The 25,827-nt window shown below is 37.7% G+C and overlaps 1 protein-coding gene across 2 annotated transcripts in view; it reads left to right on the top strand.

The window, feature by feature from the left end:
* The window catches only part of USP25 (ubiquitin specific peptidase 25), an 88,616-nt gene that overhangs the window by 37,302 nt on the left and 25,487 nt on the right, over positions 1-25,827 (top strand). For both annotated transcript variants that reach the window (XM_058045337.1, XM_058045336.1), the window contains exons 5-13: positions 299-461; positions 11,996-12,082; positions 16,641-16,778; positions 17,633-17,709; positions 18,475-18,548; positions 20,001-20,149; positions 22,413-22,540; positions 23,293-23,388; positions 23,679-23,840. In XM_058045337.1, coding sequence (XP_057901320.1) covers positions 299-461; positions 11,996-12,082; positions 16,641-16,778; positions 17,633-17,709; positions 18,475-18,548; positions 20,001-20,149; positions 22,413-22,540; positions 23,293-23,388; positions 23,679-23,840 — 1,074 coding nt within the window. The remainder of the gene's footprint in view (positions 1-298; positions 462-11,995; positions 12,083-16,640; positions 16,779-17,632; positions 17,710-18,474; positions 18,549-20,000; positions 20,150-22,412; positions 22,541-23,292; positions 23,389-23,678; positions 23,841-25,827) is intronic.

Below are 25,827 nucleotides of genomic sequence, written 5' to 3' on the forward strand. Positions count from 1 at the left end.
TCCAAAAGGTAATATGGAATTACTGTAGCATAGCTAAAAGTAAAATAGCATTTTTGGAGACATGTTATTGCATATAATATAATATATAATATATATTGCATATAACATATAATGCATATATTATATATAATTTTGCATATATTGCTCAGCAACAATAAGTGAATGATGTCATTATGATGTCTGTATTGCTACCTGCATATATTTTACTACTTGGTGGTGTGGTAGGGGTTTTTTTTATTTGTTTTTCTGGGGTCTTAGCTTTTTTTCTCACATTTTTCCCTCCCTTCTGTTCTCAAAGAGTTCTAGAAGCCAGTATTGCAGAAAATAAGGCGAGTTTAAAGAGGACACATCCAGAGGTATGGAGTGACTCTCCAAACCCTTATGATCGAAAGCGACAAGACAACTGCCCAGTAGGATTAAAGAATGTTGGCAACACGTGCTGGTTTAGTGCTGTCATTCAGGTAAGCACTCTTCATTGTATCTGTTGGGAGGTGAGTCAGCTCATTTTAAGTGAATAATTTAAAATAATCTATTTTCCTGGGAAGTTTGGGCCACTGCAAGAGATAAGTTTGTGCATTATTTATTTATTACATCTCTTAATGTGTCTATCTCTAAGTCAGATTGCAGTGTAGAAGGTGCTGGTAGCATATATAAGTGAAGCTTCAAAATGTTTCTTATTATGAAGAAGACAAGGAGTTGACTCTCTGAAGATCCTGGGTGTATGCAGCTCATGCTGTCATCAGTGACAGTTGTGTCTGCTACAGATACCCTCCTCAGGATGAGGATGTGCACACAGCCTTCCTGAAAGGCAAGGAAATCTCTGGATTGCAGTTTGTGGTTCCCATGGGAAACTTCAATAAACATCCTGACCCTTGCTGGGTCCAACACAGCAGGACACAAACAAACTAGATTTCTGAAGGGCATGAGGAATAGATTCTTGGTATGAGCACTGATGGGTCAACTAAGGGTGATGCACAGCTGAGTCTGCTGTTCCCCAAAAATGAAAGAACTGAAGACGGAGAAATGTGGGTACTCTTTCAACAACCATGAAATAGTGGAGTTCAAGATACTGCTGGGAGTGAAAAGGAATAACAGGACCCAGACCCAGTTCAGGAGAGCAGACTTTGTCTTTTTCTAGAAGTTGGTGTGTGGGGTTCCATAGGTGGAAGTGCAGAGATGCTTAGGAAAGCTAACAGCATTCCTTGATTGCCAGAAGAGTCTGTTCTGCTCTCAGGGAGCTCATAGCCATGCAGGCAGTGTGCAGGGTCTGGAAGCAGAGATGGCTGCTGAGCAGACTGGAGATGTTGTCCAGGCATGAAGGAATGGTATTAGTAAAGTGCAAGCTGATCTGAGTTGGTGCCTAAAAGGTTGTCTAGGGTAACAAGAAAAGGTTTTGATGTTCTACTGGGCATAAAGGGCTGAGCTAGGAGAATGTGGCTGAATACAGCAGGTGAGGTTCTCAGTGCTTTGCTTTGCCTCAGTCTTTACCAGTGGGATCTATCTCTAAGACCTCAGACTTGTACATAGTTGAGGGAACTCTGAACAAGGATTTGTGTGCAAACTTGACCCATACAAGTCCACAAGACCCACTGAGCTGCATCCAGTGGTGATGAGAGACAGAGGGGAAGTGTTAGCAAGGCAGCTCTCTCTCATTTTTGCAAAGTCATGGAGAATAAAAGAGGTTTCTGATGTACTTGAGCCAGACTTTTTAGAGCAGTGCATACTGGGAGGATGAGAGGCAATAGGAGTCATTGAGATAAGGAAGATTAAGCCTGGATATAAAGAAGTTTTCCTCATAAAGGCAGGCAGGCAGTGGAGGTTGCCCAGAGAGGCTGTGCAGGGTTTGTCAAATCTGGGCAAGTTTTAAGATGCCTGAAAAAAAGCTCTGAGTAGTGTGGTCTGATGTCACAGGTCAATAATGTGAATAACGCTAGTTACTTTAATGACCATCATCTACAAATTCCAGAGTTGCTTTCCACCATGTACCTCACTACACAGCAGTTTTGAAAATAGCTTTTTTCTTACGTAGATACTCAATCTCATACGATATTTCTGTCTGTTCATGCTTGCCAACTCTTGTTGCTAGTACACTGCAGATCTCTTTACTGAGCAAACGTGGTAAAAACTTGCTGTCCTTTTTCAATCACTTCTGAATTTTACTTACCAGTGCAGAGTTGGTGAATTTACAGTAACCTACCTTCAGGCTAGAACAGATGGTTGGCTCTTTTTCCTCTCTTAATTTTTGATTGCCTCTTTGTTTGTACCTGGACTTTCCATCTCACCTCACTGGTGCTTAGTTAAAAGCTTTTGTTGAATGAATTCTTCCAAAGTTGCCCTGAAATCCCAGTAGACTGCATAAATTGGATTGCTGTTATGCATGTTCTGATTGACTTGGAGGTTTTTTGGTTTTGTTTGAAGTGTGGGTCACTTTGTGTGTTGGTTTGGTTTTGTTTTTGTTTTTAATGGGAAGGATTTACTTACCTGCAGGTTCTGTTTAGGTTAATGCTGTAGATCATGAAACTGAAAGATTTCTTTAATTGTTCTATGAACCCCCCCACTTCCCACTGTAGTTTTTATGTTCTTTGGCCTCTTTTCTTTCAGCATTTAGGAATCTAACAGATAGTTGAATTTTCTGTGTTCCTGGAGATCTTTTGATGTTTCCCTTGTTAATTTCTCCTCCTTTCCTTATTCCATTGCATGCATAGCTCTTTTTGCAGTAGCAGAAACATTGTCTTAACAGAAGCAAACATTTTATTTCCATTAAGATCTTGATGGGGCTAATGTAAACTTGGTGTTTTACCTTCTCTGTTGTGTAATCAGATTTTATATTCCTAGCAGCCCAAAATCTAAAGAACTGATTTTAAGTGCATGTGCATTTCTGTTAAAGATTTTTTTATATAGGAAATTGAAAATCTTTAGATAAATGTTTTTATGGGAACTTAGATTTTTAATTTGTTAATCACAGAGATAAGAGCAGAGGGCAGAGAATGTAAAAACCTATGCTAGACCTATGATCTCATGTTATTTATACCCAGTGTGCAACTTTATACCTTGCAAACAGATTAGAAAGAGACCTAGCTGGTTCTTATGGTCACCAGCCATACCATGTGAAAATCTGTGGTGTCTGGAATTATAATGGCTTGATCCTCAAAGATAGTGAAACTTCTGGAGTTAGGTCTATGGAATGTAATTTAAGCAAACCATTGAAAGATTTATAACTTCAGTTGGTTGAAAATTTAGGGTATTAATATTATCTGTCAACCAGGAAGATTTATGTTTCCAGCAACCATCCCAGGAAATTTAATGCATGTTAATTTAGAACATTAGCTAATAACATACTTATGTATCCACAGGGCAGATTGACTACTTGGGTTGCATTGACTATGTAGAAATATTTTTTTGCTTTCTTTGGGAGACTTTTGTAACCTGACACATCACATAGGTCAACAATATCTAAATGTTAACTACTGTCAGTCACAATGATATATTGTGTAATATAATCTAAAACTAAATTGCAAAGAAAGAAAAGTCATCCTTCTATTTAAGGTGTGCTTGTTAAGGAAAAAAAAGATTTTGACATTTTGATGCTTTCCTTTTGCAAGGTGTGTTTTTATAGGCACCAATTGACTGACTTAGTGAAATGCAGTCATAAATGGTTTGTGTATTTGCATTAAGAGTATGAAATTCCTGAAGAGACATTCGTAGTGAGTGACAGCAAGGTTTAACAAGATTCAAACATCACTGGAAATGTTGCCTTTACCCTGTCTTTATTTGTGCTATAGAGAAATAGGCACATGTGGAAGGCATCCTCTTCTGCGCAGGAAGAGGGGAGTCTCTCTTCAGTGAGCTCCAAAATAAAGATTTGCTTTCAACAGGTACATTCAGCAGTGCTGGAATTAAAAGTAATATTTTTCCCAGAGTGTAACTTCTAAAAATCTGCCTTGCTGTTGAGGACTTGATAATAACATGAATTTAAAACTGAGTCCCCAAGACAGTATTTCAAAACAAAACTGTATTAAATCATGTTACTTGCCAAAAAATGAATCAAGTTCCTCAACCTTTTTTCTACCTCTTCTTGAACTTTTAATAAACCTACATTTGGGACAGGAGTTCACCCATGCATGATTTTGCTACTATTTATTTAGATGAACATTTATAAAAGGACCCATAAATCTTGAGGCTTTAGAATATTTCTGTGTTGGTTGTGTGTTGTTTTTTTATTTATTAATTTTTAAAAATTCTCATAATTGTAACTACATATGTGCTCTTGAATTAGAATTTAAGACATCAAATTTTTTAAAGAAACAAAACACAGATACACCACTATATGTTTTTACTTTTCTGCAGTAGATTTTAGTGGCCACTTTGTGAAAAGGTAACATCATGGTTTTTCTTAGCTGTAAGAGTTTACAGCCTGAAAATGGCTTAGAAATAATAAGTTTAAGGAGCCTGTGGAGTGGCTCCTTCATCCCATGCTGGGCACAAGTTAAGAGTTTTCAGGACATGGGATGTAGAAAGCAAGTAAGGACAGGACATGGATATGTTGTTGGAATCATATCTTAGGTTTGCTGCCTGTGCAAGTTCTCCCCCAGATGTTTTGGTTTAAGACCCTGCACCAGACAAACTTTATCTTTTGGAGTCCCAAGTGGGGTTCTGATTATGTACAAGAGGAAATGTCCTGGCAGGTCCTGCCCTGTGGAAAAGGTGCCATGGGAAGTGCCCAGATGGTTCAGAGGATGTCACAGTGTGCCATCTGTGTGTGGGGAAATCAGTGAAGACTGTACTGTGAATGCTGCTGTTTGCTCTTTCTCCAGTGCCATTCCTCATGTACCATGTGCACTCTCTCCCTCTGTCTCATGACTCCCAGAGGGCCAGGTTGCAGCTTCTCCCTTTACCAAATGAGGTGTCCCAACAGGACAACTGGGCTTGCCATCCCCACACGCTTTTCCCTGTGAGTCTGTCAGAGTAGGATTAGGTTTTTTTTCCCCCAAAAGTGCATAGCTTGCTGAATTAAGTCAGCAAACATAAATCTCCTAGGGTGCTCTTTAACTTTTCTTTTCAGGGTCCCCAACACCACTTCTGGCATTTTACTCTGTTGCATTGTGTTTAGGAGCAGGCTTCTTGTTTTCCTGATGTCAGTGTATTTGGGGTTAGGATCTCCTTTGATCCTAGACTTCTAGTTCTGGGAAGAAATGAACCAACTTGATGGGTGAGAATCAAGCAAGTATTTTCTTCCCAGTTGGTAGATCAGCTACTTGCCAATATTGTTCTCCTTTAAAGCAGCCTACCACAAGTATCTAACTTTTGCATTAATTTATGTTTCTGATTTGTCATGATGGATGGAAAGGATTGTGATGGATGATGTGGTAGTGCATTCATACAAAAAGCCTAGCATTATATTTAATTAAATGTGCACATTTATACATTGCACATGAGTCCCTTGCTTTGCTGGGCATGCAGTGCCAGGTTGTAGGCTGAAGAACATTCAGTGTTCAATCCCCATATGACTTAAAATGGTCATTGATGGAATATTTTCTTGCCACTGTTTTCACTGTGGAACAGCCTGAGGCAGAGGTTGGTGGGGTATATGATAGAAACTGCTCTGTAGAGTTTCATGGCAGAGCAATAATGATGTTGGAAATCCAGTTTCTTGCTTTCCATTCCTCTGTCACTCCCTCTGTTTGTCTGAGAAGTGAACCTGTCCCTTCCAAATTCAGTCATCCTATGATTTTTGCTGACAGGATATTCCTTTTCCTGCTTTTTGTGCTTCTGTAGTCCCTGTCTTCCTCATGTTGCTTGCATAATATTTCAAACTCTTACCTTACATTTAGTGATTTGTAATACTGCAAAATTTGTTGCAAAGGTATGGAAAGCTTTAATGGATCATGGTTTTCATTTTGACTCATAAATAATTGCTTATTTAATTACAATAAAGGATACAGATGCATTGCTTAGGTGTGTTATTTAAATTCACATCACTTAATTTGGTCAAGAAGTTGAAAACTTCTGTAACCATGTAAGGAAATGTTGGCTGTGATATTTTTTTTGTCCTAACTTTTTTTTTTTTTTTCCTTGCTTTGACCATGTAGCAGAGGAGTGTCTGGATGGCATTTCTTAGTATGTGCCAAGACACAAGCATAAAGTGAATTCTTCTAGACACATATCATACTTAGCTGTCTTCTGAATTGTAATAATGTTCTGAGTTTGTTGCTATAAACAAGTAAATGTTCTCTAAATGCAGACTGGTAATTCCATGGTGAGCTGTTTGTTTAAAATGTTGACTTAACCCAAGCCTGCTGGAGGTCTTAGTTTGACTTTCTAGCTCAAACAGTATGCAAGCTGTTTTCCATCTTCTTCTTTGTTGTACCTCAGCATTCTAAAGATGTAAGACATGATAGCTTAAAACTGCAAATTGTACCTAGGTTTTCAGCAGTTTGGAATGCTAATTGGTTGTTGGTTTATAAGTAAAAATGTCCTTTTAGAGGTACTTTCCAAAGCTTTTGAGATGTGGGATTGAATCTGTGATTCTCACTAGCACTGTACATGTGGGGTGGTTGTGCTGAAGTTGAGCCATCAGGCAGTGTCATATCTGTCTGAAAGAGTTTCAGACAGTGTCATATCTGTCTGTAAGAGTTTTTGTTTCAGAGGGGAAGGGCAAAAGAAAACTCCTCTTCCTATGCTTTCTCAGTGAAGTTTGAACAGGAACCTGCTCAAGTCCCAGCTTTGAAGCTGCTTTGCTCACTTCCCTTCTGCCTTCCTAAAATGAAATTTTCCAAAGAATGTGAGAGAAACTTTGGACTGTGCCAAATCCTCAGTATATATAAAGAAGTACAAAAGTATGTTTTGGGTGACTTCCTAATTTTCTTAATGTATGTTATTAGTCTCTGTTCTGGAAACAGGATTTACCACTTAAAAGGAACAAGACACAAATAGGTGGAGTGGGAGACAACCCCAGAGTAAGTTAGGAGGAGGAGCAGAGTAGAAGGGAGCATTGTGCACAGCAGAATAATTGGTGCAGTAGCAACAAGCAGCCACTTTATGGACTTTGTTTGAGAAAGTACTTCAAAGAATATGAAGCAAAAAAGGAAAAATAATCAATAAATAGGAAAAGTCTGGAAAGCTTTAAAGAGGAGAGAGAAGTGATTCTCCAAAATTAGAATCAAAGAATGGCCTGGGTTGGAGGGGATCTTAAAGGTTATTTATTATTTGTTTCCAACCCCCTGCCATGGGCAGGGACACCTTCCACTAGACCAGGTTGCTCAGAGCTCCATCCAACCAGGCCTTGAAGACTTCCAGGGATGGGACCTGTGCCAGGGCATCATCATCTTCACAGTTTAGAATGTCTTCCTAATATCTGATCTAAACCTGCTCTGTGAGTGTGAATCCATTCCCTCTTGTCCTATCACTCCAGGATAGTCTCTGCCCATCTTTCCTGTGGGCTCACTTCAGGTATTGGAAAGCCACAGTTTAGGTCACACTGAAGCCTTCTCTTGTTCAGGCTGAACAATGCCAGTTCTCTCAAGATATAGGGATATAGAGTCCAAAAGGCTTGCAAGTTGGTGAGAAGTAGATTCAGCTGTCAGCTGCTCATATTTTTGCAATATGGAGCTTTGAATGCTAATATTTAATCAGAGAGTATTAAATCACTAATTTGTGCAATATTTACGACTACTTTTACTTTGAACTTTCGAAATATTGATAACTAGTAAATTTCAAATTCTTCATTCTATTGGAGGAAACATGGCAATGCATGCAAGTAGGACCATACATTCCATAGCTCTGTGTTTTTCTTTGATTTATTAACATGAATCAAATGTTAACACTAATAATACTCAGTCTACCCCATTAAAACTGGCTCTATATACCTTAAACCACCAAAATTGTTTGTAAAGAGAAGTAGGAACACAAATCTAATTTGTTATGTTGGCAGAGGCAAACTATTCCAAATAATATACTTTATGACATAGGGCTATATTTTTGTTTTTTATTATTAGAACAGTAATGATGTATTCACTATTTAAAATTGCTCTCTGCTTGTTACACAGAATGAAGGTAAAAATGATGTTGGCTTTTGGCTTTAAAGAAAAAATGAAATAAATAAATGTCAAACTGAAGTGCATAAAAGGCTGCAGATGACTAAATGAGGAAAATGGATATTGTGCTGTGCTAATACACATAAGTTTTCAACTCATACAAGATCATGTTTTAGCTAAATGCCAGTACCTAAATGAATTTGTTTAGGAACTCTGTAGGAATGCATGCTTTTCTTTACTCTTGCCAACAGTTACTTTTCAAGCTCTCCTAGTAAGATATATTTAGTTTTTGAGTTTCTTCCCTCTGTCTTGTCTTCCCTCTGTCCTTCCAAGTTTAACCTTTGCAAATTCAGGGGGAATCTGTCTGCCTGTTCATGGTCTTATGCAAACTTATATAAAGGTGATGCATATTAAAAATGCGCAGTTCTTGTGGACTTTTGCCTTTTTCTTGTTTTTTTTTTTTTTTTTGTTCTCAGTGCTGGAAACAAATACCAAATTGGAAGTCAAAGAGAACCAAATGTTTTCATTAATCTGTTAGTGAAACAGCTGGTTTTAGTTCCTGATGCTTACAAACTTGCAAGAATCCACCAAAGAGCCTGTCTGAAGCTCTCTGCAGAAGCTTCTTGGGTCATCTTGTACCTGGACTCAGAAGCAGTGTTTTCCTACTCTAACTGTTATTTGTGTCAGTAACTTTATTAATTTAGGACTCTGCTGGTGGCTTTTAATGACCTGTGTTGCATGCCTGACATTTATAGATTTAATATACTGACTAATTTATATTCTTGCTGCACTAATTCTGTTTATATTCTTCATCACTGTTCTTGAATGTTCAGAATTACTTCTTTATTCAGTCAACCTAAATTTTGGCAAGGTCCTCATGTTTGATAATCCTAGACTTTAATGGGGGGAAAAGGGATAAAGCAGAGTGTTTTAAGGGAAACCCAGACAACTTAGATTCAGAAATTGTGTTTGAACTCAATGTAAGTAAACATTACTCATAAAAGTGAATGTTTTAGTATCTTACAGTATAGAAGCTACAGCTCTACCTAGTTCTCTCTGGTATGAATGAAAATACATCATAACCACCTATAGCAGGGGAAAGCCACAATGTCATGTTTTCATTATTCAGTATTGTTAGTGTAAATGCCTTAAACTGAGACTGGATTTCTGGTCTTCTTTATTCTGTTCTGACAGAATACAAGGCAGTATTCTAAAAATCTGTTTATGTTCGTGGCAATTTGAATTGGTATAACTTAGCTTGGCTCAGTCAAGTTTCCAGATGACAATTTTTAAATGGTTTAAATAAACTGGGGGGGAAAAAAAAGCCACAAACCCACCTTGTAGAGAGTTTTTATTTCATTCATGAGTTTTGCATACTTGAGTCAATTGTAAAGGTATTTGATCAAGGACAGTAGATGTGAAGTGTCCACCTTTTAGATGCAGCCTGTTTTCCTGCCCTGGGACTCCTACAGCTTCAGTGTAGCTGAAGCCAAGTGGGTAAGAGGTGAGGAGCTGCTCCATGCAGTGTGTTTGGAAAGGAAATCTGTTTGGAGCTTTAGGCTAGGGCCAGCGTGAGGCACTTGGGCCAGGGACAGTCTCTGCTTTGTCTCTTGGTGGCTGCAGAAGAGCAGCTTCTGCCTCGTGGGCCACTTACTCTAGGTGCAAGGAGCCTGGACAAAGTTGGCTCAGCAAATTGAAAAGTGTTTTGCTTTGCCTCTTTTTGGGCTCTGGGGTGGTTGGCCTTGGAAGGTCTCTGCTGGGCTTAGGTGAGCTCCTTTTTATCTCCTTACCTCAGGAAGAACTGCAGGTTCCCCACTGAGATACTTCAGGCACTAAAACAGTTGGTTTCCGGCACTTGTTTACACTTACACTGGGAAATGATCTTTTTAAAACGAAGGTAGAAGTTTCCTTAAGTTGATTTAGCTCACTATAGGAGAGCTACAGCATGACTCTGTCCTGTGTGCATTAGTGGTGCTGGCAGCACATAAACTGTGAGGGTTCTGCTGTATCTCAAAACAGCCATGCACAGAGTAAGCTTTTCTGGCAAGAAGTTTAACAACTAAACATCTTGCATAAGAAATTTTAAATAGTACAAGGTGGAAGAAGAAAAGAGCAAATTGGACAATCCTCTTAATTACTCTCAGGGGATTGCACTGATGGGTTTGTTCAGGTCAGTCAGAAAGCATGGAATTATGTTCAGTAGACTTCTGAATTTAAGAAACTGATATTTTGTGAAAAACTTGTTGGATTGAATGCCAGGCAAAAATGCTAAACTTGAGTACAGTTTTCTGTACATAATTTGTGTGTTTGTATTATGAAATTGGCCTACTCAGCTGCTTGGCATTTGGATGGCACTTGGATTAGTTATGGAGAGAATTCAGCCTTTGGACATTATATTTCAGCAGCTGGTTTATTTTGTACATAAAACATTGCTGTGTTTTGCTTGCTGAAGAGCCCACCAGTGGAATGCTGTTACATCATGAGACATAACTTCAATTAGTATCAGCTTCTAGACTGACACTTGAATTAAATATTAACATTTTTTATGCTTTGAGTAAGTAAACAAAGGACTCTGTTTTAATCTACCTTCTCTGCAAGGATGGATAAAAGGGGAACATGTATTTTGAACAGCAAAATAGGAAAAAAGTTTGTCTCAGTTGTCTACCTTGATTCAGCAAAGTCAGAGAGATCTTTTTCTGGCTGATGTTTTGGATACTTTTTAAATCTAAAAAGAAATGTGACAATGGAAGCCTTTGTTTTGTTGGGGATGCTGTATACTGTGGGGTGTGGGAAAAGGTTGGACTCTGTATGGGCTCTTTCACAAGGAGAATCAGAAACATGGCAGTATATTACAACCTTTTTATTTTACTACCAATATGTTCTAAATTACTGCAATAAGTGCAGAGCCTCTTCACAATTTGTGTTTCACTTATTTGGCACTGTGGTGTTGAAAACCTATTAAACTGATGTGATCTGTGACTTAAGTCTTTGCATGGGTAGGATGACTTCTGGGATCAAAGTCTATTGCTGGGGTAGGCAAACTCTGCCTTTCCAAAACAAATAGCTAAGATATGTGATGGAGTGGGAGGAGAGTTAATTATAGATTGTAAACCAAATAAAATACAAATAGGAAGGCACATCTTTCCTGTGCTTCTCTGATGAGCGTGTTTAAGGTACTTCAGACCTTTCCCCCTGCTCTGTCTTCATCAGAATGCTCTTCTGTAACATAGTGATTTTTAGTTAAGATGCTTTTTGTCTGTACAGAAAAGCAGTGATGCAGTTCCACAAGTTCTGAGACCTTCAGTTCTCAACTCCATGGCAGCACTTGCAGCCCAGAGTCATCTTGCTCTTGTACTCTCTTGGCTCCAGGCTCTGTTGAGTTCTTTGTGGATGTGCCTGCAGACACCTGTCTATTCATGTTTCCATAAAATGGGAATGTTATCAGACCCGTACCTGCAAAGTTGTATAACCCAATTTCCTTACTCTAATGTGCATCCTTCAGATCTTGTAGGAATGGGAAGAGAGGACAGAATGCAAAATGTTCAGCTAATGCAAGTGGAAATGGGTTGCACATGGAGAGATGTAGTCTCTGTGCACTGAGGAGTAGATGATAGAGGGCCTACAAGATAAATTTTAGGTGGCTAAACTGTGTTTCATGTCATTTTGGAAACTGACAGTTATACAATTCATAAAATTCTTGTTGTAAAATGTAATTTGCCTATTATGTAAAATTATTGTTCCTTTTATGTGATTAAATGCAGAGTTATTTTTTTATTACGCTGTTTTCTTGGCAAAAGTAATTGTCTTCTGGTGAAAATATGTTTAGCAATACTCTGCCTTCTGAAACAAAACTTAACACTGCAAATGTTTGACACTTCATTTGTTTTGCTAAGGCTTATTTGGAAGAGTTTTGTATTGTTTGTAGAAGTGCTTAAAGGTTTTCTTAATTTTTTTCTTTTCAGTCATTATTTAACCTACTGGAGTTTCGAAGACTAGTTTTGAATTTCAATCCTCCTGCAAATGCTCAAGATTTACCCCGAAACCAAAAGGTAAAAGGAGAAGCTGATTTCCTCTCATGGCTGAGGAGGGCATTTCTGTCTTGTACTTGAATTTTGCACTGTTCTTTAGCTCATATCAGTGTGGGTTTTAGAGGTGCCAGTTAACAGTTCTCTGAGATTCCTGTTGTGGATCTTTCACAAATGGCATCAGCCTGGAAGCACAGTATGGGGCAGGGTGCAGAGCATTTCTCATGTGAGTGTAGTTTGTCTTAGCAAATGTACTTTATTCCAGTTCCCTCCCACTCATGATCTGACATTGAGCTTTCATTCATTAGCTTGTCTCTTCTGGCTTTTTCAGGAGGTGATTATAAGTATAAATTTTCTCATGCTTATCCTGGTACTCATATAGGATTGGGAAGGGGAAGGTCTTGGCTTAGGTTTCTTGTGGCTTCAGACTGGCAAAGAGGAATGGTCATGGAGTGGGGGACAAGACAAATCAGTTTTTCTTCCTTCATGGGCCTGCTTTGAGGACAGATGCAGTGGGGGCCCTGTGGTTTCTATGCTATGAAATGGGAAGGAAGAAATGGAAAAGGAAGTGGCTTTATGAAGATGCTTTGTTGCCTGATTTTTAGCAGGGACTTATAGAGCAATGAATTTTTGCATATCCAGAAATTAGAATTATTTAGGTTGAAAAGATCCTTAAAGATTAACTACTTCCAACCCCTGTGCCATGGACAGGTGCACCTTCCACTAGTTTAGGTTGCTCAGAACTCCATCCAAGCTGGCCTTGAACATTCCCAGGGATGGGGCATTCACAGCTCTTCTGGACAACCTGTGCCAGGGTCACACCACCCTCACAGTAAATTAGAGTATTGCCTGTTGCCCCTTTCTGTCAGATTTAAAGAAGCAAGTGTGTTGTCAGCCTGTTCTTAGTTGTTTGTCCCTTCAGGATTCTCTGGAATGTTCACTATCAAAAGTAAGAACTGTAATTAGAGAAGCAAAAGAAAACAAAGAGAAGCCAGTGCCCATTTTCTAAACCTCTGGGTATGTTCCATAAAAGGGAAGTTGAATGTTCAGTCAGGCCTGGATAATTTCTCTCCTGCCCTACCCCCTTCTTTCCTCACCACATTCAAAGTGCAAGAGGTCACTTTTTTGGTTGGAAAGCATATTTGCATTAGATCATGAGATGGTGTGAAAAGAAAACATGGGTAGTGTTCCCAACACAAGGTGGGGATGGGGTAGTGTATTTTAATGAGAATGATAAGTCATGCTTTACAAATGGTTGCACTAAATTTTTTATTTTGATTTTTAGATTGACCTTCTGCTCAGTATTTAATCTTTCATCATGTAATTTGTTTTAGTAATATTCTTCAGTACTCAGAAATTCTATGTTCATTTTTCAGCATGGAAAAAGCAATTGGCATCTAAAAATTGGTATGAAATAGCTGATAACAAGCTGTTGGCATCATAAACATCTTGCCCAAGCATTGACACTTGCAGCCAAATGCCTTTAGCTGTGCCAAAGTGCTTTATTTTAGAAATTCTGACCATGACAGGCAATAAGTTGGTGAGAAATGGTGTGACACCAGGCAGTGCATGGATTTGGGCAGAAACCTTGCTAGAAAGAATCTCTGGCAGTCGTTTGTATCCTTTCCTTTGTTAACTTACCTTCCAGAAGGAAGTAACATTATTACTTGGTGTACTCATCTGTTTTATCTACAGCTGAAAAAGGATTGAGGAGAATTTAGGATAAGGGATTGCTGCACTAGTTGGAATTTTGATGGATGGAAGACATAAGCATGCATGCCCCCAAATATGGGTGCCTTTATTTCTTTGTAAGAGAAGGCAATTAGAGGGAAATTGATTCAGAATTGTAATATAAGTTACCAGTTGACAGTAAAAAAAAAAAAAAAATAAAGCCCTGGAATTTACTTCCGACTGCTTACTTATTTTAAAACTATTTTGCCTCAGTTTTGGTTTTGTTTTTGTTTTTATTTCAGTATTAACTACCATATGTGACTGACATTCTCCAGGATCAAATTTCCTTGCTAATAAAGGATATGTTTTAATAATCCCAGATTTCGAATACTTGGGTTTACATCCTGTTGTTCTTCCAGTTGCTGGGAATTACAATTTAATGCTGGGGTCATGACAATCTCTTGATTTAGAATTAAAGCATGTGGTTGTACTTCAGGGAATATGACAGAGCAGGATATTTGTTTTTTTTCCCATCAATATATTGAATCCAAATGCTATGAATAATTTGGCATTAAACTTTTTAATCCAGAAGCCATTGGTATAAATTTTTATTTCAAAAAACCCCCAAACAAACAACAGCCCCATCCTATTTATCTCAGCTAACTGGGCTTTGATTTTCTGGATTTGAGCATACACTTAAAATCTTTGATTTGATGTTGCTCTTTTTCGTTTGAAAATAATTTTTCTTCCTTGGTTTCTTTCTATAGAACAAATGCTGTTCTCTGTAGTTACTGCAGCTTCTTTGCTGTCCCAATTCTCTTGGCTCTTGCTGTCACATGAACAGATATTTTTCCTGTACACACTGAGACCAGCTAAATATTTGGCTTCAGTAATATCTTCAGGAAACATTTTATTATCAGAGGAAAGGGGTTACTGCACTCCAGGTCAGCACATCCTTCCACCTGGTCTGATATTATTGTAATATTATCTTTATCTCACTCTCCTGGCAAACTGATTTGCCATAGTGGATGTTTGCTATGTATTAAATATGTAGACAACTTTAAAAGACATAACAATAAATTATTCTGACATGTATTAAGAAATTATTTATGCAGGCAGGATAGCTGATAAAATGGGGAATGTTTTAGATTATGAAATTTTCATGCAGTGCTTAGTTAAAACCTTATTTCATCTTTTTTTTTTGTGTTGGTGCATGTACAGGATGCTTTAGAGATGGGAGCTCTATGCTGTGCTGTGTTCACTTTATCAGTTCTTTGTTTTGATGTGCAAGTCCTTTTGTGGAGCTCAATACCTTATCTTAGGTATTGGCCTACCTTATTTTGAAGATTTTAGGGTTAGTTCTGGTCAAGGGTCATGTCTATTGCATTAAATTGAGCTTTTTCAAAAGCAGCAAGGATTTCCTTAGTTTTAGAGAACTTTAGTAGTCTTTGTAGATATTTGTCCTGAGTAATCTTTCTTACATTGGTAGGCAGCTCTTCAAGCTAACTTTGGCTAAAACTCAGCCAAAGTTGTTGTGTAAATTTGGGTAATGCAGTAATGTACTATGTACTTTATAATAATGCCTATCTACTTCAGATTGAATAAAAATAGTATTCTGTGGTTAATAATTTATTTTATGCATATGAACTATCACTGATATTGAAGCATCTTTATAAAATGTATCTAAAAATTGAAATTCCATTTGTTTTAATAGAACACTTTCAGAAAACAGCAAGAAAAATACAACTTTTGCAGTTTGCTTCCTTCTTTTGTTGTTACATTATGCTTTAAGTATCTAATGGGAGACAGGTTTTGTTTTTTAATTAGGATGATTTGATGCTGAATTAGAGTGGCACTTGAAGTGCAACCTTTTCTGTGAGCAGTGTTTAGAGCAGTGTTTATAACTGGCAGGTATTTTGCTAGGTGGACTGGAAGAGCAAGTTAAATTCAAATTTACATGGCTAGAAGTATTTCCTAGGTGTTATGTGGAACACATGGAATTCACTGTGCACTTTTGCAATCTGAAGTAAACCATATTTTACATATGAAAAGCTTTATGCCTCCTGGATTGACACAGGAGTGACTAAACAAGTCTGCTGTGTGATGAGCATGTGAAAGTCACAATTTGTCATCAAGTAATTCCAGTTTGACCAGTATCAGACATCTGTGGTGCCTTTGAATGATACTTTGTTCTAAATACAAGTGGATATTACATGGGGTTTAATTTCACAAGTATTTGCCAGCTATCCACTCAGAAGTAGATATCCAATCTCTGCAGCACTGGTAACCTGTGATTTAATCTATGGTATTTGTGTTTCAGTTTATTTGTTTTTCATCATGCAGGCAGAAAATATTTCTTCTTTTCTGAAAACCAGAAAAGAATGCCATAGTCACATGAACTGTACTTCAAAGTTGGTAGGAAGGAGAGAAGGCTATTTTATTAGTGTCAAGAGAAATAACAGAGGTTAATTTAGACCTTAGAGGTTTAGTCTTCAGGAAAAAATGAGCTTAAAAAAGGTGCTGAGTAGTGTGTAGGCTCACAAGAAATTCTTCTAGAGGTACAGAGGAAAACTAATTTCAGTAAAATAATGCATTCTTGTGGGGTGTTACTTTATGAGAAATGTTTTTGTCCTAAATGCAGCTCTGCTTGTCCAGTTGTCAATGCAGGCCCTGTTAAAGACAAAGAGTATCATCTAGATATTATTTCAGGGAAACTTAAGTTTCTGAAATGGAATTTTCTTCCCAGAAAACTGCATTATTTTGTAATATTGACAAGTAAAAGGCATGCAGCATTACCTTGGTACAAGTAACCTTATATATTATTATGACATTACTCAGGTTATTGGATAACATTTCTGTTCAGTAGATTTCTGTTACCCCTTTGTTAAATATTTTTATTCTTCACATACAGGAACATAGGAATCTGCCTTTCATGCGTGAATTGAGGTACCTGTTTGCACTTCTAGTTGGTTCAAAGAGAAAATATGTTGATCCATCAAGAGCAGTTGAAATCCTTAAAGATGCTTTTAAATCAAATGATTCCCAACAGGTAAATTCCATGTATTTTCAATCAATTTTATGCATGTTTCTATATAGTCATATTGGAATAGGAAATACTTACCACAGACAACAGAATTTCAAAATGTCCACAGAAAAGCAACTTGTAATTATCACAGTCTTTGAACTTTTGTGGTTTCTGGTTATGTTTGTTAGAAATATGTAAAAAAATATAATTCCAGACAACAGGACTATTTTATTCAATACACTTTCTTCCTATTATTTTAGAAATGGACTAATAGTTCAACATTCTTGCTTTTAGGATTTATTTTAGCTTCTAAGTCTGGGGGTTTTGAAGGAGAAATACTATTCTGATCTAACAGTACATCCAGGGCTGTACTGTTAATGTACAATGCCATTATCCTGCTTGTTTAGATACTGGTTTGGAGGATCTAAATATTCAGGATTATTACCCAGATCTTAATGTGCATATTCTGCTTTTTTTTGGAGAAATATTCTATTTCTTCAGATACTTTTTTTTCATAACATGAGGTTATGTGACTGAGTTGTTTAATTACAATAGCACACTGAATTTGTTGCTTGATGAAAGTAATATTAGTCACCACTTGCTAGATACCAAAGGGTTTGAACAATGGGATTCAAGAGATGCCTTTGGACTAGCGTGATGTGAAAGCTGAGCCCAAGTAACAAGGATCACAGGACACTGTCACTGCTGAGGAACACCAGAGCCACTCATAAAAAAACCAATCATGGCATGGTCTTAGACATTGTGTGATTCTGGAACACTGGTGGAGGGGGAAGGGAATTCTGCTAAACTGGTCTTGTAAGGTGACACTTTGTTGTGTTCTGCTGCAAATGTGTACTGATCACTTTGTTTTTTAACAGCAAGATGTTAGTGAATTTACACACAAATTATTAGATTGGCTAGAAGATGCCTTCCAAATTAAAGCTGAAGAAGAGAGGTAAGAATTTTTTTCCTAGCTCTTCATGTTGAACATTGTAGATGAGAGAAAAGCAAAGCAAATGACCAAAAATGCAATTCTCTGTATGGCTGAAAAAATTTTGACTCTGTAGCTTGTTTTAGTTCAAGTGTGATTTTTTTCCATGCATATCAGTACTTTTGGGTTTTTTCCACAAGTTGTCTTTTTTCACCCTCTTATTCCATGTTAGAAATCTAGCTCCATGAAGTCCAGAGTATATAAAGAGTAAAATAGAGGTGTTCTGTAGATAGTCAATTAGGCTTTTTTTATTTTAATACAATTTTGCTTTTTGATCCTGTAGTTAAAAGTACTTCAAAACCTCACTCCTCTTTCTCATCTTAGAAGAAAATACACACTGTTTGTATTAGTGAGCATCTGGAAACTTTTGAACACATGATTTTTTCTATAATGTTTCAAGAAACAGTTTTTACAAGTGTTTTGTACGTTTAAACTGTATTATTACTTAATCTGATTTGCATAGATTGTCTTAAACGCTTCTGAAGACTAATTTTCAGAATATATTTTTCCCTGCAAATATCTGAATCATTGTTGTTGTCATTAGAGGGAAGTACAAAAATAAATTAACAGTAAAATAGGCATAATTTCTATAATGAATTCAGAAGTTTTTAAACTTCTGAATTCATTCATTCTGAACTCTGAATTTGAGAAGAATTAATAGTTTTATAAATCAAAGGTTGTAGCTTTGACTTTTTTTTTTTTGCACTAATACAGCTCCTATTCTTTTAGGGATGGAGAGAAACCAAAGAACCCAATGGTGGAGCTGTTTTATGGAAGATTTCTAGCAGTAGGTGTACTTGAAGGTATGCATCAGAATTTACTTGCACTTCTCTGGTCATGTCTGATCTGTGCTTGTCCAAGCACACAGGTAACTGATGCATTTTTAGGATTTTAGCTGCTTCTGCAGAAGCAGGTATGGAGAACACACATATATAAATTTGTCTGTGACAAATGGTTGGTGAGGTATGAGACTGAGGAGAAATGCAGTGAGCTGCATCCATGTTTTCATAACCTTCAGGAGCTGAGTGTATGTTCTCAGTGCAGCAGAACTTGGGGTGAGATGCTGAGGGAAGATGCTTGGAAAAAATTATTGGGGCACTGTTACCACTTACCAGAAGGCAAGATACGGTATTTCACTGAGCTGTTCTCTCATGCTCCCTCTGATTCATTTAATGCAATTTAAAGCTTGAGTTACAGCATTTCCTTATGCACAATTTCTCACATGGAAAACTCACCCTCCCACAAGTACAGCTTGTTGGGAAACAAGTCAGTGGAAACCTGCTCAAGGGCAGTGTTGGAGAGAGTGCTAAGGAGGAAGACACTGTACAACAAGCTTCCCTTTACCTTATTTGTATGTGATTAGTAGATCTGCAGAATTGTACTGTTCTTTATTTCCAATAGGCCATGAAAGTATTTTTGAGTCATTTTAATGTTGGTGATTCTGCCTCTCATCCCAATGAATGACTTTTTTATTTGAATGAAGCAGGTGTAGTCTTTTAAGTGGCTTCCAGGTTATTCTGTGACCTTGAACATATTTCTAATGAGTTGTCAGATTTCAGAACCATTCTGCAGATTTCTTGCTAGTAGCATTCTTTTTTCTTTATATTTAGCTACTTTCATCCCTAACATTCTCATTTTAACAGAGGAGATATGTAAAAATCAAACAAATGAAAAGAAACTAGGGGATGCAAGACTTGTTACTGACTTTCGGCTGAAATAAATTGAATTTCTAGGTTGAAATCACTTGTCCCCCATATTTGTCCTCATTTTTGCACTTACATCTTAATACAATGTTACCAAAATATAATCTTGTTTTCAGGACAGAAATGAATGTTCTCTTTTGTGGCTTAGTTTTGCAAAATGTACTTATACAAAGGGCTCTTTCATACCAGCAATTCCACTGGCTTTGCTGATACAATATACATTTGTATTATGAAGCTCCTATTTGCAGGGGAGGACTTTGATTTATATGTGTAAAACTTGCCATATGTCTGTGGTTCCAAGTAATTTTCAGTTTTCTTATTACCAAAAGATGCTAAAAATATATAAAAATGGGCTGAAGAGGGAAATACAGTAATTTTCAATATTGCTGGAGCAACATTTTTGAATAAATTGTGTTTTGGCATATAATTAAATTCAACAAGAAAATGTGGGTATTGTTTAGTAGACTAGATCAATTGACCTAGGATAGATGGAGTTTTTTTCGAGGTAAATTTTTGTTCTAAAACATTAACTGTTTAATTTTTCATGTGAAGGTAAAAAATTTGAAAACACAGAAATGTTTGGCCAGTATCCACTACAGGTTAATGGCTTTAAAGATCTGCATGAGTGCCTAGAAGCTGCAATGATTGAAGGGGAAATTGAATCTCTCCATTCAGAAAACTCTGCAAAGTCTGGTCAGGAGGTGAGTTAAGTGCTCCTGTGGACTTCTCTTGGGATGTTATTGTAGTGCCCTTTATTTTTCTTTGGGTTTCATGTCTGGGTTTTATGGTTCATGGCACCTGCTGTATAGATGGGAATCCCCATTGCCTGTAAAGGCTGAGCTGCTTTCTCTTTACACAGTTGTTCATGTTTCATCACAGTTATTTTAAAGATGTGAAATCTTAGGAGGTTTTTTCCTACTTATGTAAAAAGTTCAGATGTAATTTCTTCCTTGATGTCAATCTTTTGCAGTAATGCAATTTTGCTTCCTGTAATGTCAAAGTACACATGGGGTTTAATTGTGAAGCCTAGTGACACACACTGAAATCATCCTCCAATCTGAAGTTCTGGTACCAATTTGTGTTTTACAACAAATGTTTTATGGCATCTCTTCCACAATGAGCGTATTTCCTGAAATGTAATTTGAAGAAAACAAAATCTCATAAATTTCTTGGTGCAATCGCAAGTTTAGTTTCTCCATGCAAGGTGAAGCCTTGTTTGTACCTACTACAAGAGCATAACTGTTCATCTTATGAACTGAAGGTTGTCTTGCAGTTATAACCTGTGTGTATTCATGCATAAAATGCCAGTTCTGTTATAAATGCTTGACTAGAAATGTCAGATTTGGGTATTGTGGGCTTTTTTGTTTTGGTTTTGAGGCTTTTTCAACTTATAATATTGGGAAACTGGGAAACAGCAGGATAGTGAAGTACAGATCTATACTGTTAAGCTTTGAGTTCTGTGAAATTGTCAGCTTTGCTTCTTAGAATGTGGAAATAGAAGTGAAATAGACACATGACAGATTTACAGTGGTGGAAAAACAAGAAAAGTAATGTGTCAAGTCCTACTCTAGAAAAAGCATTGCTTCATTATGACTGGGGCCAAGTGAATTGGTTATGTGCCCCTGAAATAATCTATAGTGATATTGCTTCTTTTAGTAGCTGTGTTTAAATGCCAGAAAGATGTCACAGTGCACTGGAAGGTTTGGAAGTACTAAAGAACTCTGAATTTCTTGTAGCTTTAACATGGTCTGTCTCAACTGAACAAAGCCTTCAAGTAACTTTTCTCTGAGCTGATTGATATCAAAGCTTGAAAGAGAAAAATAACGTGGTACTCAAATGTGTTGAAAGATCCTAAAAGTAACATTCTGGGTTTTTTTCCTTTTTCCTACCATTGACTGTAATGGGGTATTTAGCTTTACTGCTATTAGTATAAGTATTTTTATCATGATACTTAAAAGCCTCAGTTACAGAGCAGGGTCTCAGCTAGTGAGCTAATGTAGGAACAGAAAAAGGAAACGTTCTCTGTCCTGAGGAACTTAAATCCTGCTTCAAGAGAATTTTAGCCATGAGCACTGGAAGAAAAGGCTGTTTGCCAGTTATTATGTGAAATGGCTATTCAAGACATTTGGCTGGATAGGAGAACTTCAAGTGAGCCCTGAGTCAAATGCCACATCTGGGCTATGGCACTGATGACAAATATATCAGTGGTGTCTGCAGCAATCAGAGAAACTTCAGGTGGTGGTTAGACACCCCAAACTTATTTAAATGGGTAGACTGTGGTTGTTATGTGTGAGAATGGACAGGAACAAAATGAACTTCAGTGCTGGAACTGGAGCTGGATTTGTGTTGTAGTTGAGAAACAACATATGTAAAAAAAGAAATGAGGACTAGCGATAGACCTCTGCTGAGTAGTCAAAGACAAATGGGGTAAGATGATGAGAGCAGAAGATTGTAAGATGATTAGAGACATGAGTAGAAACTTTAAGCTGTTAGTATGCAGGAAATGTCAAACACTCACTGATCCTGTTTCAGAGGGGATCATTAGAAGCTTTGAATGTTGCTAGGTGAATGAAAGGATCAGGAAGCTGAGTCTGAGAGAACTATAGCAGGAAGAGCACTTGCTAACAGTGTAAACAGCCCTTTCAGTATCATTGAGGAGTTGACAAGGCAGGTAGGCTCAAGCATGAGCTGACTTCTGTATGAGCAAAATAAATGTGAGTCGAATAAGTATTTCTGCCTCCTCTGCTGCAATACAGATAACAAAGCTTTTATGGGCATGGGCAACTAATAGACTGTGTTTACATTGAAGGGAGAGGGTGGTAGCATTGGAAAACTTATGCTGACCCACTCTAAAACCAGTTTCTGTCATAGCTGTGTCAGTCTGCAGGTATTGTATCACTATATATTACTGAATTTCTGCTATTGGAAGGCATTAATTTTGGGAATTTCTGTTTCTTCATCCAGCACTGGTTCACAGAGCTTCCTCCTGTCTTAACGTTTGAGCTATCAAGATTTGAGTTTAATCAGGCTTTGGGGAGACCAGAGAAGATACACAACAAATTAGAATTTCCTCCAATTTTGTATCTAGACAGGTATGGTATAATATTATCAACAAAATTCTAGTGTGGATATAAAATAAATCTTGTAAGTTTGTAAAGTTCATGATGTGTCTTATGCTCACTTGAATCATAGTAAATTTATGTTCTATTTACACAAGTTAGAGTTTTCATGGGTTTCATCTGTTTCAGAAAGTACACATAGATCACAATTTAAGACATACTGCTGCTTTGTGTCAAAAATCTGCTTCCACTTTCATTTATTGCTCGGTACTTGTGTACACAGGCAAAATACTCTGAAAATTCATGCCCACCATTTATGGGTCCCTTTGGGAAACAGGGTGACAAGTTGGATGTTTTGTGGTGTTGCAGATACTCTTCAAACATGCAGTCAGTTCTCAGCATGAGTGCATGCAGTTTCTCTGTAGAGCAGAAATGGATGGTTTTCAGTAAAGTTATTTGTGAACCTAAATAATGAAACAGGAGTATTGCTCTGTGGTTGCCACTAAAACTACTTAATTTAGAATCTCTCTAATAGTGGCTTTCTAATACATTTTTGTCATCCTCAGTATCAACAGTGCTTTTGACACTGGGGAAAATGGATCTTCTGAAAGATGTGGAAGGGAAGGCTCATTTTCTTCTCAGTTCTGTTTTAGTGCTGAGTATGTTGTACTTCTAGAGGGTGTGAGTTTTTATTAGTATTGAACTGCATGGCTGATGGCGACACACCTCAGTTTCACTGTTGGGATACTAGAGGCTGACAATACTTTGTAAATTTTGTTTTACAGGTATATGCACAAAAACAGAGAAATAACAAGAATTAAACGAGATGAAATCAAGAGACTCAAAGAGTACCTCACAGTTTTACAGCAGAGATTAGAACGGTACTATAGATAACTGTGTCAATGCAAATAGTATTGTGGGCTACGTAGAATAACTCTTTGCAATTGTATACTTTGTGTATTACCTGAGATTTCCTTTCTATATCTTTTCTTTTAACCTTTCTTTGGAAGCTATGTATGAGTGTTGTAATTCTGATTCATGAAACATGCTAGGAAAGATTTGCTTTTATTAATTGCAGTCAATCAGAAAAAAAAATATAATTTGTTTTTTCTTTTTTAATTTTTTTTTTGTATCTGTGAGTCATGGCATTAATACGTTTTGTGGTTAACAGATATTTAAGCTATGGTTCTGGTCCTAAACGATTCCCCTTGGTAGATGTCCTGCAGTATGCCCTGGAGTTTGCCTCCAGCAAGCCGGTGTGCACGTCCCCTGTGGATGACCTGGGTGCCAGTGCCCCTGCCAGTGGCACTCTGCCACCACAGATCCCCCCCAGGTAAGGGCTGCCTCTGCTCCCAGCAGAGCTAACCAGCACACTCAGCTGCTTTGTGCACCAGACCAGTAAAACCAGGCATCTCTAGGGGGGGTAGCATAAAGTTTCTGCTCTTTTCTTTCAGCACGGCAGGTTTAAATAAATAAAAATGTTAATGACCTGGGTTTGTCTCATGCACTTAAAAAAATGTCTTCACAAGGAGATTACCATTTTTAAGCACAGCCCAATTTCATCTACAATTCTAAATAGACAGAAGATTCTGGTGAGGTCATTGATTCCCATGTGTATTGTTTAAGAATCTGAATTGGACACTGTGTATGTGCTGTGTAGCATCAAGGTTTCTGGTGTGCAATTTATCTTTTACTTTTTGCCTAGGAGCTAAGCTCCTTTTCTGCCATGCAGTTTGCATATCTTACCAAATTTGTCAGGAATCTAAATAATCTGGTTTCTTAAACGCAGAATAGTTAAAGTACCAGAGAAATCAATGTCCAATAATGTTTTTCTCTTTATTTGAGTTAATAACTCCGTGTAGGGAATTGAGTATATGCTCAGTCAGTTTGCAGATGGTGCCCAACAGTTAAGGATTGGAGGGGATGTTGGTCAGCAGTGACTGAATGTGAGCCAGCAGTGCCCAGGTGGCCAAGAGGCCAATGGCACCTGGCCTGGATCAGGAATAGTGTGGCAGCAGGACCAGGGCAGTGATTGTGCTCCTGTGCTGAGGTCACACCTCAATCCTGTGCTCAGTTTTGGGCTCCTCACTGCAAGAAAAACATTGAGGTGCTGGAGTGTGTCCAGAGAAGGGCAATGGATTGGGGAATGGTCTGGAGCACTGTGATAAGGAGGAGCTGGGGGGACTCAGCCTGGAGAAAAGGAGGCTCAGAGGAGAGCTGATCACTCTCTACAACTCCCTGATAGGAGGGTTAGCAAGGTGGGAACCAGCCTCTTCTCCCAGGTAATAAATGACAGGACACAAGGAAACAGCCTAAGTTGCACTAGAGGAGGATTAGATTGGATACTAAGAAAGATACAGAAGGGGCTGTCAAATGTTGGAACAGACTTCCCAGGGCAGTGGTGGAGTCTTCCTCTATTTAAAATAAGTGTAGATGTGGCACTGAGGGACACGGTTTAGCTGTGGACTTGGCAGTGCTGAGTTAATGGTTGGACTTCATCTTAGAAGTTTTCTCCAACCTAAAAAATTCTTTGGTAATAGAGTGCAATTTTGGATAAGTGGACATTTAACAGCTTGTTACATAGCTTTGTATATTGTATTTGAAAAGTAGGGTTCTGTCTTCTGGGTCAGTCAAGGTTGTTAAATTTGTCATTCAGAGAAGTGAAGCACATTAATCTAACAAGGTTTTAACAAGATGTCCAATGCCTTACTGGTATCATGCCAGCAGAAATTGTGATGATTGATAAGAGAAGACAAACTTTTAAAAGTTACCATTGCCTGCATGAAATGTATTATCAAAAGTAATAAACTGGTCAAACTCCTGTACAGAAAGTTTGTTCTGTAGAAATGTAAGTATTGTGGCTTTTTTGTCTATCTGTAGAAACACCACAGCATGTTATATGGAGTGATATTTTCAGCTCATAAAGTTCTCAGACCTTTCTAAACTCATGAAAAATCCAAGTTCCTCAGGCTGTATCATGATGCTATACACAAAGTAAAAATTCAGTGGCATGCAAGAAAGATCTTCAGATTCCTCTTATGCAGTGTAATTATATAGAAGTGATCTTGTTGATGGGAAGAGAAAAATCTGTAACAAGTAACATTTTTATTACCCTGCTGCTCTTGCAGAATTCTCCTAAGGTGGCTGCTTTGCAGTTTGTGTTAGAGTGGTTTGGAACAAATTTAGATGTCTTGATAGTGCATTTCCTGTGTGGCATAAATATCAGAGGTCCCTTCATTATTGCTGTTCAGCTAACATAAGTTGTAGGTAGGATGTTAGAAAAAGTCTGCTAGGCATAAGACACATGAAGGAAGTTATTA

The sequence above is a fragment of the Melospiza georgiana genome, chromosome 2 (genome assembly GCF_028018845.1).
Source record: "Melospiza georgiana isolate bMelGeo1 chromosome 2, bMelGeo1.pri, whole genome shotgun sequence".
NCBI classification, from domain to species: Eukaryota; Metazoa; Chordata; class Aves; order Passeriformes; family Passerellidae; genus Melospiza; species Melospiza georgiana.